The sequence below is a fragment of the Spermophilus citellus genome (assembly GCF_964194105.1).
Source record: "Spermophilus citellus genome assembly, chromosome: 11".
Classification (NCBI taxonomy): Eukaryota; Metazoa; Chordata; class Mammalia; order Rodentia; family Sciuridae; genus Spermophilus; species Spermophilus citellus.
The window spans coordinates 118546020-118558917 of NC_138192.1; the positions used below are offsets into that span (position 1 = coordinate 118546020).

General features: G+C 46.8%; 1 protein-coding gene across 1 annotated transcript; it reads left to right on the top strand.

The window, feature by feature from the left end:
• Positions 1–6582: 6582 nt before the first annotated feature.
• On the top strand, positions 6583–8858 carry LOC308631011 (tubulin alpha-1D chain-like; the record flags this gene model as incomplete). The annotated part of the gene is made up of 3 exons (XM_081261855.1): positions 6583–6703; positions 7013–7161; positions 7875–8858. The coding sequence occupies 3 exons, from the start codon at positions 6583–6585 to the stop codon at positions 8856–8858; spliced, it is 1254 nt and encodes a 417-aa protein (XP_081117981.1).
• Between the last annotated feature and the right edge of the window lie 4040 nt (positions 8859–12898).

Consider the following 12898-nt stretch of genomic DNA (forward strand, 5'->3'; position numbering starts at 1 on the left):
GCACCCCACTTCCAAGATACATACTAATTCCTGGAACCTGTTACTATGTTTTCTTATAGGAAGAGATATTTTGCAGATGAGATGAAGGTGAGAATCTTGAGATGGTGAGATTAGCTTAAAGCATCCTGGTGGACCCACTGTTATCACAAGTGTCCTTATTAGTTAAAGAGAGAAGCAGAACGGTCAGAATTAGAAGAGGTCAGATGCAGAGACTGGAATGACATGATTGTTGGCTTTAAAGATGGGCCATGAGTTAGGAATGAGAGCAACTGGTAGAAGATGGAAGGCAAGGGACAGAGTCTTCCCTAGAATCTTCCCTTCTAACACCCTTATTTTAACTACATAGACCCATTTTGGACTTTTGGTCTTCATCACTGTAACATAATAAATTTTTGTTGTTTTAGGCACTAAGTATGTAGTAATTCATTGCAGCAGCAATAGGAAACCAGTACAGTAACAAATGGAGTTGATGGTGATTATCTTCTTAGGGTAGGAGATAAACTCCTACCCTATCCAATTCACCAGTCCTTTTCACTTTTGATACCTTGCTGACACTGAAAATGATTAACACTCAACCCACGTTATACTGGGTTATATTATCCTGACTCCTGAGGTAGGAGTTTACAACCCCTAAGCAGTCCCCTCTAGCTGGGAAAATGGAGAAACAGGAGGCAGGAAGAAATGTTCAAGGCATGTGAGTAGAATGCTGACGCTGCTTCTGATTGTGTGTGTGTTTGTGTGTGTGGGGGGGTGTGGGTTTGTCCTCTCAGGATATATACAGATCTCTTGAATTAGGGCCATAAGCTCTGTGACCGTGAAGGTAATGGTCCAAACTATTTAGACATTCACATGCATGTACAGAATGTAGAGTGTTTCTTCACTCTTCCCATCAAATCACATCTCAGTCCATCTACTCCAGGTGGATATCCATTGGTTCTCTCTCCCTCTTTCCTAACCTGCTGTTACCTCCATCATTTCTAACCCCTTCCCATAGTCTCATTTTCACCTTGGATCAGAGCAGCAAGGTTCTTGAAGTTTAAACTGTCTTCACCACCTCCATCTTGGACAGGTGGAGCTGTAGTTTTGTGCAACGTTAAGTTTGTCGTGACTGGAACTTCTACCAGTTGTCCTCCTTCTTATATAATAACCACTGAGAGTGGATGTCCCTATTGTCACCATCTCCATATCTTCACTCCTCAACACTTGCCAGAAGCCTTGGCTCACATGCTCCACTCAGATGTTCTTTCCAGGGTCTTTAGTGATCTCAATCTTACCAAATCTCCAAAGAATGTGTCTACATCTTTATCTTAGCTTCTCACAGCATTGTTTGACATGGTAGAACATCCTTTTTCCTTGAAATTATTTTTTTTTAATTTTTTTTAGTTGTAGATGGATACAAGTTTTATTTATTTTTTTATGTGGTGCTGAGTATCAAACCCAGTGCCTCATGTGTGTGAGGCAGGCATTCTACCACTGAGCTTCAGCCCCAGCTGCTGGACACTCTTTCTTGGTAATCTCTGGTAGCTTACCTTAAACAGAGATTCCCACAGCCCAGTCCCAAGTATTCTTATTTTCTTTTAAAAATTTTCTCCCTGAAGGAGTACTTGTTGAATCTCAGCGATAAGTATATAGAATTTTATTGTATTACTTTCAGTTTGGGGTATGTGTTTAAATGTCCATAATAAAAAGTTATTGTAACACTTCTAGAATTATTCAAAAAGAAATAGAACTGCTGGGTGTGGTGGTGCATGCCTGTAATCCCAGCAATGTGGGAAGCTAAGGCAGAAGGATCAAAAGTTCAAAGCCAGCCTCAACAACCTAATGAGACCCTAAGCAAATTAGCGAGACCCTGTCTCGAAATAAAAAATAAAAGAAGGGCTGGGGATGTAACTCAGTGGTTAAGTGCCTCTGGGTTTAATCCCTAGTATAAAGGGGGGGGGGAGTAGAACCAAAGTGTATAAATTCTCATGCAACAGTGAAAGAAAAGGATAAAAAGAAATGGATATCTGGGGGTGTCTCAGTGACACAGCACTTGCCTAAGACATGAAAGGCCCTGGGTCCAATCCCAAGGACCACAAAAACAAAGAGAGATGGATATCACAGATATCCTGATGACTCTCAGATGCGTAACCCATTTTGGACTTCTCTCTGAACTTCAGACTCACATGTCTGTTTGCCTTATTGATATCCCCACTCGAGAGTCCATCAGACATCTCAAACAGCATATTCACAGTGGAGCTCTCAATTTCCTACCCTCACCTGCTTCCTGCCAAACCCTCTTCTGTTCTGGACATCCCAGTCTGAGTGAACAATATTGCCCTGCACCCAAGTGCTAAGTTAAAATCTAGCATCATATTCTCTCCATTGCTACCCTCATCTTTATAAGAGGTTTTTTTTTTTTTTTTGGCTGCAAACAATGGAAAACATAAATAACCATGGCTTAAACAAGGAGGATATTCATTATCCCATTACAAATTGGAGTGTAGGGCAGTCCCAGGGTTGGTTCAGTGATGTCACCAATAACTCCGGTATTTCCAGCTGTCTGCTCTTGCATCCTCAGGGCTGGTGGTATTTTCCTGTGTGATCATAAAGACGGCTGCAGCAGCTCTAAGTATCATGGTCTCATAGGATACTTTATTAAGGGGGGTTTCTTCCCACATTTCTTCTTATCAGAAAGAAAAGCCTTTCTTTAAAGCACCCACTGAAGTAGAAAAGAAAAACAGAGGGAGAGAGGGAGACAGACAGACAGTGTTGAAATAGGGGTGGAAGGGGAAGGGGAAGGGATGAAAGAAGGAAAGGAAGACAGAAAACGCACCCTAGCAGACATCTTCTTGTGTCTCCAATCGCTGGAAGGAAGGAACAGAATAACCATGAATAGTTTCCACTGATCTCCACTTACCCATGCATTTGGAGGAAGCCATTTTTCTTGAACAGTGAATAGAAGGGTGAATATTAAAAAAAAAAAAAAAAAAAAATCAAGCCCCTGTCAGCAAAGATGTGGGGACAAGGGCAGGCCAGGTTGCTGGGGAGGTCTGTCATACGCTGCCTTAACAAGAATGGCTTTTTTTTTTTTTTTTTTTTTTTAGCTGTAGGGTAGTGAGTGCTCTGCCATGTGGAAAGGAAAGCACAGCCGGAGTCTCAGATGAATCTTAATTTCACTGATAATGAACCCCCATGTGACCTTGCGCAGACACCAGAGACTTCAATTTCCTTTTCTTCATTATGGGAATAAGAGGACTACCTTGCCTACCTCACAAAGTTGTTGAGAGACTCAAAGAAGGTAAGGTACAAAGCTGCCTTAAGAACTATAAAGTAGTAGGCACTGGCCTAGCAGGCACCAGTCCTGGGTTCAATCCCGAGCACAGGGTTGGGGGAGCCGTGTATAAAGCAGGAGGTACATGCTAGAGATTGATGTTTTTTATTTCAGAATTTTTCCCAAGGCAATACAGAGTCTCCTGAGGGGACATAAGGGCTAGGCTAGTGTAGCCATGACATGCAGTACACTTAGGAAAACATTTAAGAACAGCCTCGAGACTCATCTTGCTTTGCCTGTAGGGAGACTAAGCACCTGAGAGAGTTTATCTCCTTTGAGATAAACTCTCTCAGGTGCTTAGTCTAGGATTGCTGCTGTTCCCTAAACTCCTAAAACTCACAGTCTTACAGATAAGAAAACTGAGGCCAAAAGAAGTTATGAGCTAGTAGGTATTCGGCACAGGGTTCCCTATTTGACCCTAGTTCTCTATGTTCTATGATATTCAGACTTTGCACCCAGAATGTTCCAGTCTTGATCTCCTGCCTAAGGACTCATTATTTCTGGATGACTGCAGCTGTCTTCCTAGTCCCACCCACACTACTTCAGGTCTCACTAGTCCTGGGGGAAGGGAGGCAGTGGTGGTGTTCGAGTTCTGGGGGCTTACTTTCTAAATCCTCTCCAACCTGTGAGAGCTGGGCTGTAATCAGAAAAGGAATAAAGTGACTGGCAACGGACCCAGGTACCCAGGGACCTGGATACCTGTGCGGGGTTCCTAGTGCTGGCCCCTCCTCTGCTCACCCTAGCTGGCTCCTGTTTGGGCGCAGGCTCAGTGCCTGCCTACTGTGCTGTAACCAAGTCAACAGGCCAGCCCTCCTGGGGCCGTTTCTAACAACACTCCCCCATGAGAGCAACCAGAGAGTATAAGAAGGCCGCAGCCCTGGGTTTCTCACAGATCCTCCCTGCCTTCTACCAAGCAGCAGCCACACAGACAGAGGACCCCAGGCATCCCCCAGCCAGGCAACATGGTGAGCAGGCCAGATGGCTGCTGTGAGGGAACTTTGGGAGTCCAGGTATCCCCTGGGCTATAGCTTGAAGTGAAGCGGGGAGATAGAATGAGACTTCTGGGTATAAGTGTGGCCCCTAAGTGTGCTGGAATGTACAAGGGTGAGGAAAGAAAGGACAACAGTTTCCAGGGTTGCATCTGAGCCTTGCTCAGGAGCAGGGTTGCTGAAGGGCTCTGAATTTAGGGGTGAGGAGCATGGGGTAAGGAGGACTTGAGGAGAAAGCATAGGTACTTTCCATATTGGCTGAATCTCCAAACCCTGGGTCTTGCCATAGATTCCCTTTTGGGCTCTGGTTCCCTTTCTTTGCTGTGGTGACATGTTCTCCTCAGAAGCTGCTGTTTTCAGGATTCTCTCTTAGTTCTGCTACCTGTGCCTTTGTTCAGCTCCATATTTCAGCTACAGATCAATGGGAGAGGGAGGGAGAAGAGGGAGGTGCTCCATCTATCTGGAGCTGCTGTGCTGTGCATGGGGCACGTTTGATATCTGCAACAGTCTCCCTGCCACGCAGGGTAGAAGAGCAGTTAAGAGCCAGGATGTCTCTGCTCTGAAAATGCTACTTTCACTCTTGACCTTAAACATGTTGCTTAATTTTCCTGAGGGTCAGTTCCTCATTTGTGAAATGAGAATAATAAAAGTACCCACCCAAGGCTATTGCTGTGGGGATTAAAGGAGTTAATGTATGAGGAGGGAATAACGCAGTGCCTGACATCTAACTTGTGCTTATTAAACAGGCACTAAAAAACACACCAAAGCCTGCAAGGTGGGAGATGGTCCCATTTTTATTATCAAGAAAAAGGAAGCTGGGGAGGGTGGTGCATGCCTGTAACCCCAGCTGTTCAGGAGGCTGAGACAGGAGGACTGTGAGTTCAAAGCTGGCCTCTCAAAAGCAAGGCACTAAGCAACTCAGTGAGACCCTGTCTCTAAATAAAATTCAAAATAGGGCTGGGGATGTGGCTCAGTGGTCAAGTGCCCCTGGGTTCAATCCCCAGTACCAAAAAAAAAAAAAAAAGGAAAAGGAACTAGGAAGCTGAGATGAAGTAACTTGTCAGAGGCCATCAGAGAGGCCAGGTCTGTGTAACTCCAGAGACTGAGTTCTTTGTCCCAAACCTGCTGCCCCAGAGTATGAAGCCTTGTTCCCTAAGAGACACTCTGTGTATACTGGCAGTTTTGAGGGCCCGGGTGGTGTTTGGTTTTGTGGACAAAGTCTGGGCAGCCTCAGAGGTGCAGTAGCCATGCTAGTCTTACTAGTGACAGGCAACTGAGTCAGCCTTCTCTCTGGAACCTGGGACATTTCAGAGTCATTGAATCCCTACATCAACTTATTCCCTTCTTTTATCATGAAACCAGGAATTGGGGGTGGGAAATTAAAATATAATGGCATACCCTAGCATGTATCAGGCAATGGGCCAGGCAGTCTGCATGAGTCCTTCCATTCAAACCTCTTTCTTTCTAGGAGTCAGTTTTTGTTATCATCCCCATTTTACAGGACAGCATGCCAACAAGGAGCTAAAGATTTTTGCTCAAGACAAGTGGAGAATTCATAAGGCTGGGATCCAGATTACTTATGAATTCATTCCTGTCATCTGAAAATCCTAAGTCAAGGTCCTTATTTCATATTTTAAAAGTCAGTGATGTGTTAAATTTAAGGAGAAAGCATCCTCATTAAAATTATGAAATATTCCAGATATGCAAAAATATATAAATAACATAATGTAATGAACACCAAGCTTGACCATAGATTCCCTCTCCAATTGCACTCATTCCCCACTCTGCCAGAGAGTATCAAACTTAGTCTTCATGTTTTCCCTTGCTTTCCTCACCAGTGGCTTCTCATTTCTTTCTGAACATGAGTGGACTGACTATCATGCTCTGCCAGACTCATCTGATCCAGTCCATGTTCCTTATTGAGAAGCTTAGTCACTGAGCAAGGCTGTATAATCTTCAATCTGCCCACATCTGCTTCCTTTGAGAGTTTTAGCCCCACAACTATTGCCTGGTGGTCTTAAATGCCACCAATAAATGCATAGATATGGGAGGTGGGGCAAGGGTAGCAGAGTCCAGGAACTTGGCTCTCAGCCAGAGAACCATTCAAGGAAGATAGGGAAGAATGGTGTCCAGGCACCATACACTCCTAAGGTTGTTCTCTGCCCTTTGCCCATTCAGCGTGAGTGCATCTCAGTCCATGTGGGGCAGGCTGGTGTGCAGATTGGCAATGCCTGCTGGGAGCTCTACTGCTTAGAACATGGAATCCAACCAGATGGGCAGATGCCCAGTGACAAGACCATCGGGGGAGGAGATGACTCCTTCAACACCTTCTTCAGTGAAACTGGGGCTGGAAAACATGTGCCCCGGGCAGTCTTTGTGGACCTGGAGCCCACAGTGATTGGTGAGTGATGATCAGTCCCTACCATAGCCTATTCCACCACTGGAGAGGACTGGAGTTAATGGTTATAGCTTCCCAGCTGCTGTAGCCAATTAGAACTTCAGATCTACAGTTCCTGAGTTCCAAGGCCACCGCACATCCTTTTCCATGTCATGGGAAAGCATTTTCAGGGAGGGTAATCTCAGCAGCCTGGATGCAGCTCTTCTGGATTCTAGGGTAGAATCTGGGACCCCACCCCATTCCCTATGAGTACCCTGGGACTTGGGAGTTGGACTGTAAAGGAGGTGGAACCTAAAACTCTACCCCTTGCAGATGAAGTTCGCACAGGCACCTACCGCCAGCTCTTCCACCCAGAGCAGCTCATCACAGGCAAGGAAGATGCTGCCAATAACTATGCCCGAGGCCACTACACCATTGGAAAGGAGCTCATTGACCTGGTGTTAGACCGAATTCGGAAGCTGGTAAGGAATGACTGAGGGCCAGGGCAGGCGAATCTGGATCCCTGTTGTGAAACGCTCTGGAGACCAGACTAGGGAAGGACAGCTTCATCCCCTGGGAGAGCCTCCTAAACAAAAGGACTGGGACTAATGAGGAAGGCCCCTGCTCTGATCAGTGGAGGCCAACTGTAGTTCCAGCCTGGAGCTGGGGTCTTCTTTATTTTCCATAGTGACTGGCCCAGTGCTAGGCAATGACCCCTAATGCAACATGTCGGTGGGTTGCCTGGCCAAGTTATGGAGACCCATAAGCATTCCCAGAATATCATCATGAAAATCATGGGTTAAAAGAATGTTATCCCAAGGCTCTGTGATTTGCTTTGGCTTCCACCAAGGATGGTCCTGAATTATTGATTCATTAGAAAAGTCCTCCAGAAACATCTGAAGTTAAGTCAGGGGGACATGGGTGTGAAGCTGGGTGTATTGGTAAATTATGACAAAAATGACTATGTCACAAGATTCAAGAGAGCTGTGTATGAAAGGCCTCAGGAGACTGTAGAAAGGAAGAGGGATAAAGAGGAGAAAGAGGGAGGACTCTCCACATGGATCTCTCGTGGTTTTGGAAAAGTCTTCCAAGGATTTCATGAAGCTTTTGGGGATTTTGAAACAGCACAGATGGGTCTTTCCCATTTGTCAACGGTGCATTATACCCCACATTTCTCTTCTTCTTCACTGGACAGGCTGACCAGTGCACAGGGCTGCAAGGATTCCTCATCTTCCACAGCTTTGGAGGGGGCACCGGCTCTGGCTTCACCTCCCTCCTGATGGAGCGGCTCTCTGTGGACTATGGCAAGAAATCCAAGCTGGAGTTCTCCATCTACCCAGCCCCTCAGGTGTCCACAGCTGTGGTGGAGCCCTACAACTCCATCCTGACCACCCACACCACCCTGGAGCACTCTGACTGTGCCTTCATGGTGGACAACGAGGCCATCTATGACATCTGCCGCCGCAACCTGGACATCGAGCGCCCAACCTACACCAACCTCAACCGACTCATCAGCCAAATCGTGTCCTCCATCACAGCTTCCCTGCGTTTTGATGGGGCCCTCAACGTGGACCTGACGGAGTTCCAGACCAACCTGGTGCCCTACCCGCGCATCCACTTCCCCCTGGCCACCTATGCACCAGTCATCTCTGCAGAGAAGGCCTACCACGAGCAGCTGTCGGTGGCAGAAATCACCAATGCCTGCTTTGAGCCTGCCAACCAGATGGTGAAGTGTGACCCCCGGCATGGCAAGTACATGGCCTGCTGCCTGCTGTACCGTGGAGACGTGGTGCCCAAAGATGTGAATGCCGCCATTGCTGCCATCAAGACCAAGCGCAGCATCCAGTTTGTGGACTGGTGCCCCACAGGCTTCAAGGTTGGCATCAACTATCAGCCTCCCACTGTGGTGCCTGGGGGTGACCTGGCCAAGGTGCAGCGTGCTGTGTGCATGCTGAGCAACACGACCGCCATCGCCGAGGCCTGGGCCCGCCTGGACCACAAGTTCGACCTGATGTATGCCAAGAGGGCGTTTGTGCACTGGTATGTGGGTGAGGGCATGGAAGAGGGTGAGTTCTCTGAGGCTCGAGAGGATATGGCTGCCCTGGAGAAGGATTATGAGGAGGTGGGAATGGACAGCCTGGAGGGGGAGGGAGAGGAGGAGGAAGGAGACGAATATTAGAAGATCCTCTGTATCTGTCCTAAATAAAGTACTGTGGCCTTATTGTCTCATAAATGTCTTTTTCTCTTGGGAAAAACCACAAGGGAGGGGGGGTTTCTCCTTCAAGAGAGAAAGGAAGGCTGATGTTTCAGCCTGGGCTCCCCTGAAGGCAGATCTGATTTTAGATTTCACTAGACTATAATTCCAGTGAGCAGAATGGGGGCCTTGGGGAGTGTGGCAGGAAAGGAGGGCAAACCTGGCCTAGAGAAGATGCAGTGATGTAAATGACATCTCAGGCCATCCTTAGGGGAGTGGGCAGGTGAGGGTGGAGGAGGTTATGAATTGCTTTCTTTTTTCTGTGAGTTAAATCTTCACCCCATCAAATATCAAGTTCCCTGTACTTCTGGGCTGTACATACTTGGGCTGCAGAGTCAATAGGAAACTCTGGGGGAAGACATGGTGCTGTGGAGCATGCGATATGAAGTCCACCCAGGGCTTCAACAGAAGCTGGGCCACTGGAAGGCCCAGAGCGATGCAGAAGAGCAGTCAGACATGGCTGCAGCTCAGTCTGGAGGCCTTTGCCAGGAGGAGGTCAATGTACAGAGAGTCCAGAAGTTGGCAGTCAGGCAGTAACATAGTAGCACCAACAAAGAGGAAATGGCTAGCAGAAGGGCTAACCTCTGATAATCTCCATCAATACTCATCACTTTTCATAAGACATGTGACCAGCCAGGTGTGGTGGTGCACACCTGTAATCTCAGTACCTCAGGAGGCTAAGGTGAGAGGATTACAAGTTTGAGGCCAGTCTGGGCAATTTAGGGACACCCCATCTCAAAATGAAAAGGTCTAGGGATCTCAGTGCTAAAGCCTCCTGGGTTCAATCCGCAGTACTACAAATAAACAAATAAAATAAAACAAGTGACCTTTTCTTAATCCTATGCTATGTGTTATGCAAGTACAGCTTCAAGTCCCTACTTCCAGCCCGATGGTGGTCCTTATGTCTTCTCATATGGACTTCTTGGATCACCTTCTGGGTTGAGGGATGGTTTAACCATTGGTGATGTTGGAACTAGAGTCATCCACATGTCACCCTAACAAGTGGATATTCAATTCTCAGTGTCATCCTCAGCTTCCTGTCCCAGGCTTGGTGCCACCTCCCAAAGATGGAAGGCTAGGAGGATGACTTCAAAATTAGTGACATCAGGAAGGTACTGTCATCTCTCAGGCTAGAGGAACCAACAGATGAGATATAATACCAGGGTCTTGAAGCTGGGACTGCCAGGTGGGAACTGGAACCACAGCAGGGATACTGGCTTCTTCCTTCTTCCCATCTTCAATTTCCAGCCAGTGGTTTCCATTGGCTAAAACTAGATGCCATTTGGCAAGGGGGACAAAGGTCATGCAGCCCTGTGAGGTACAGAGCAGGGTAGGGAAGGTGGGGAAATGGAGAAAGCAGGTGAATCACCAACACCGACTGCCATGAGGCCCGGCACCAGGATGCCATTCAAGGAGTAGCTCCTTGCTCTCCTGTCCTTGTCATTTTTGTCCCAACAAGTACTTTCTAATAATAGAAAATGGAGTGAAAGCAACAGGATGGTGGGGGATTTAGAGGAGAAAATGGGCATGTCCAGCCCAGTGGCTTCCTTTCCCTCTGGGAGTTACTCAGAGGCAGCAAGTGTCCTCAACTCATCTTCCATGATTTACACTTAAGGGGCTCTGTTCTCAGAACAGAGAGGCTGCAGTTGTGTGTCATGTATTGAGGTGGGGGTAATTTAATTCAGAGAGCATATTTGGAAACCCATTTTGGCTGAATAACACAGCTATACCCTCAATCCATTTTTTTCTCTACTAAAAGAGCTGATTTTTAGTGGACTGGAGCTGTAGCTCAGTGGCAGAGTGCTTGTCTTACACGTGGGAGGCACTGAGTTCTATCGTCAGCACCACATAAAAAAATACACAAACAAAATATAGACATGCTGTCCATCTACAAATCTACAACTACAAAAAAAAAAATGCCGATTTTAAAATCTCCATCTGACTCCTGTGTCTTTCCCTCACCTAGCTTCAAATTTGGGATGGAAAGGAAGGTTACTTTGGGAGTCCTTCAAACCCCAAGAAATTGCTGCCATCTGTTGAGCACCCAGTATGTGCAAGGCCCTGAGTCCATACTGTCTTGTTGCATTCTGAGATAGGTACAGTTACTATGTTATCAAAAGGGGGACTCCATGGGAGCAAGGCCTTGTTCCTCATTGACAATATTAGACACTCAGTATTGTTGAAGGAACTTGTTACTTGAATAGAGGTGGGGACTAAAGCTCAAAGAAGTGATGTGACTGGGGCTGGGGATGTGGCTCAAGCGGTAGCGCGCCGCCTGGTATGCATGCGGCCCGGGTTCGATCCTCAGCACCACATACCAACAAAGACGTTGTGTCCGCCGAGAACTAAAAAATAAATATTAAAAAAATCAATCTCTCTCTCTCTCTCTCTCTCTCTCTCTCTCTCTCTCTCTCTCTCTCTCCTCTCTCTTAAATAAAAAAAAAAAAGAAGTGACTTACCCAAGTTTACTCAGCTAGTAAATGCAAGGAGGAGGAATTCAAACTCAGATCAGACCAAGCTAAAGCTTGTGCTGCTGCCTACCTTCCCTCAGATGTTTTCCCTCCTGCCCACAGTGGTTCCTCTGGCCTGCCAGGTGCCTGATGCCCAGACAGTGACTCAGGCACCTCCAGGGCAGGGAGGGAATGATGCTTGACTCTGCCCTGCCCAGGATCTGGGGGTGGGGAGGGCATCAAGGGAGGGGGCAGGAGCCAAGTTTCTGGGCCTAAATTAGGACAGATGCTTCTCTGCGGACAGGTAGCAGGGCTTTTGGTATCCTTTGGAAAGGGTCCTCTGACATCTCATAGGAGGTGGGGTAAGGGCCTGGGAGAGATCAGGAGGGATGGCTGAGAGAAAGATGGGACTGTCATCTGCCAATATGGCTTGGTATCCAGAGAGGCAGCCAATCTCCCCTCCTGTCTACTGTATCAGCCAACCCACCCCGGGCAGTTGTATGGCTATCTCTTCTTGTCAGACTCCGAAAGTCATCCCAGTGTATGCATGCTGGCAGGCACTGGCAAGCCTGGGTTAGATTGGGTGTGGTATGGGGAGGTGGCAGCTGGGAGGGCCACCCAGCCTGGCTCCTGGGGACTCTCTCAATGCAGGGGAATGCTTTCATCCCTGATACTTCTAAAGCCAGGATACAATTACCTCCTGCAGACAGACACAAGAGGCAGCTTCCCAGCATTGGATCCCACCCAACAGATTTATTTCCTCACCTCTGCTGTGTCAGGAACATGTGTGCCTCTGGAGCTTCGTCCTCACCATTTCCTTCTGGACTGCCACCTTCCCCTCCCCACCTCACTGTTGCCATTCATTCCAGCTTAGGTCACAGCCATCCGGAACCCATGCAACCCCCAGTACCTCTCCCTCCTCTGGATTCTGCCAGCCCCTACCATCTGTCTCCACCACTGATTTGGCCCTTGGCATGGGCTGCCTTGTACAGTAGCATGTGGCTTCTTATTAATATCCTAGTTCCCAAACTAGGGTTTTAAATTTTATATGTATTTGAATAGACATTATGTACACATCCTTCAGGATTCAAAGGGTACCAAAGAAACCTGTGAACTGCAAGGATAAATCTCCTTTGTCTTGTTTTCCTCTTGGAAGACACCACTGTTAACTTTTTTGATAGTGTTTTCTTTTAGAGACATATAAATACCTCTCATGTGTATATATAACATTTAATATACACTGTGTTCTACACCTTGTTTTTTCATTTAACAATCTAGAAGATGGTCTTTATCAGTACATGTAATGATGCCTCATGCTTTTGAAAATATTCCATCACACAGTTTACCATTGTCATTTTAAACAGTTTGCTAATAATAAGTGTTTAGGTTATTTCTAATCTTATCCTAATAAAAAGAATGCTGCAATCTTGAACATACTTCTTTGCACCTATATACAACCATAAATTCTTAGAATTGGAATTGCTGGATCAAACACCACACACATTTAATTTTGTT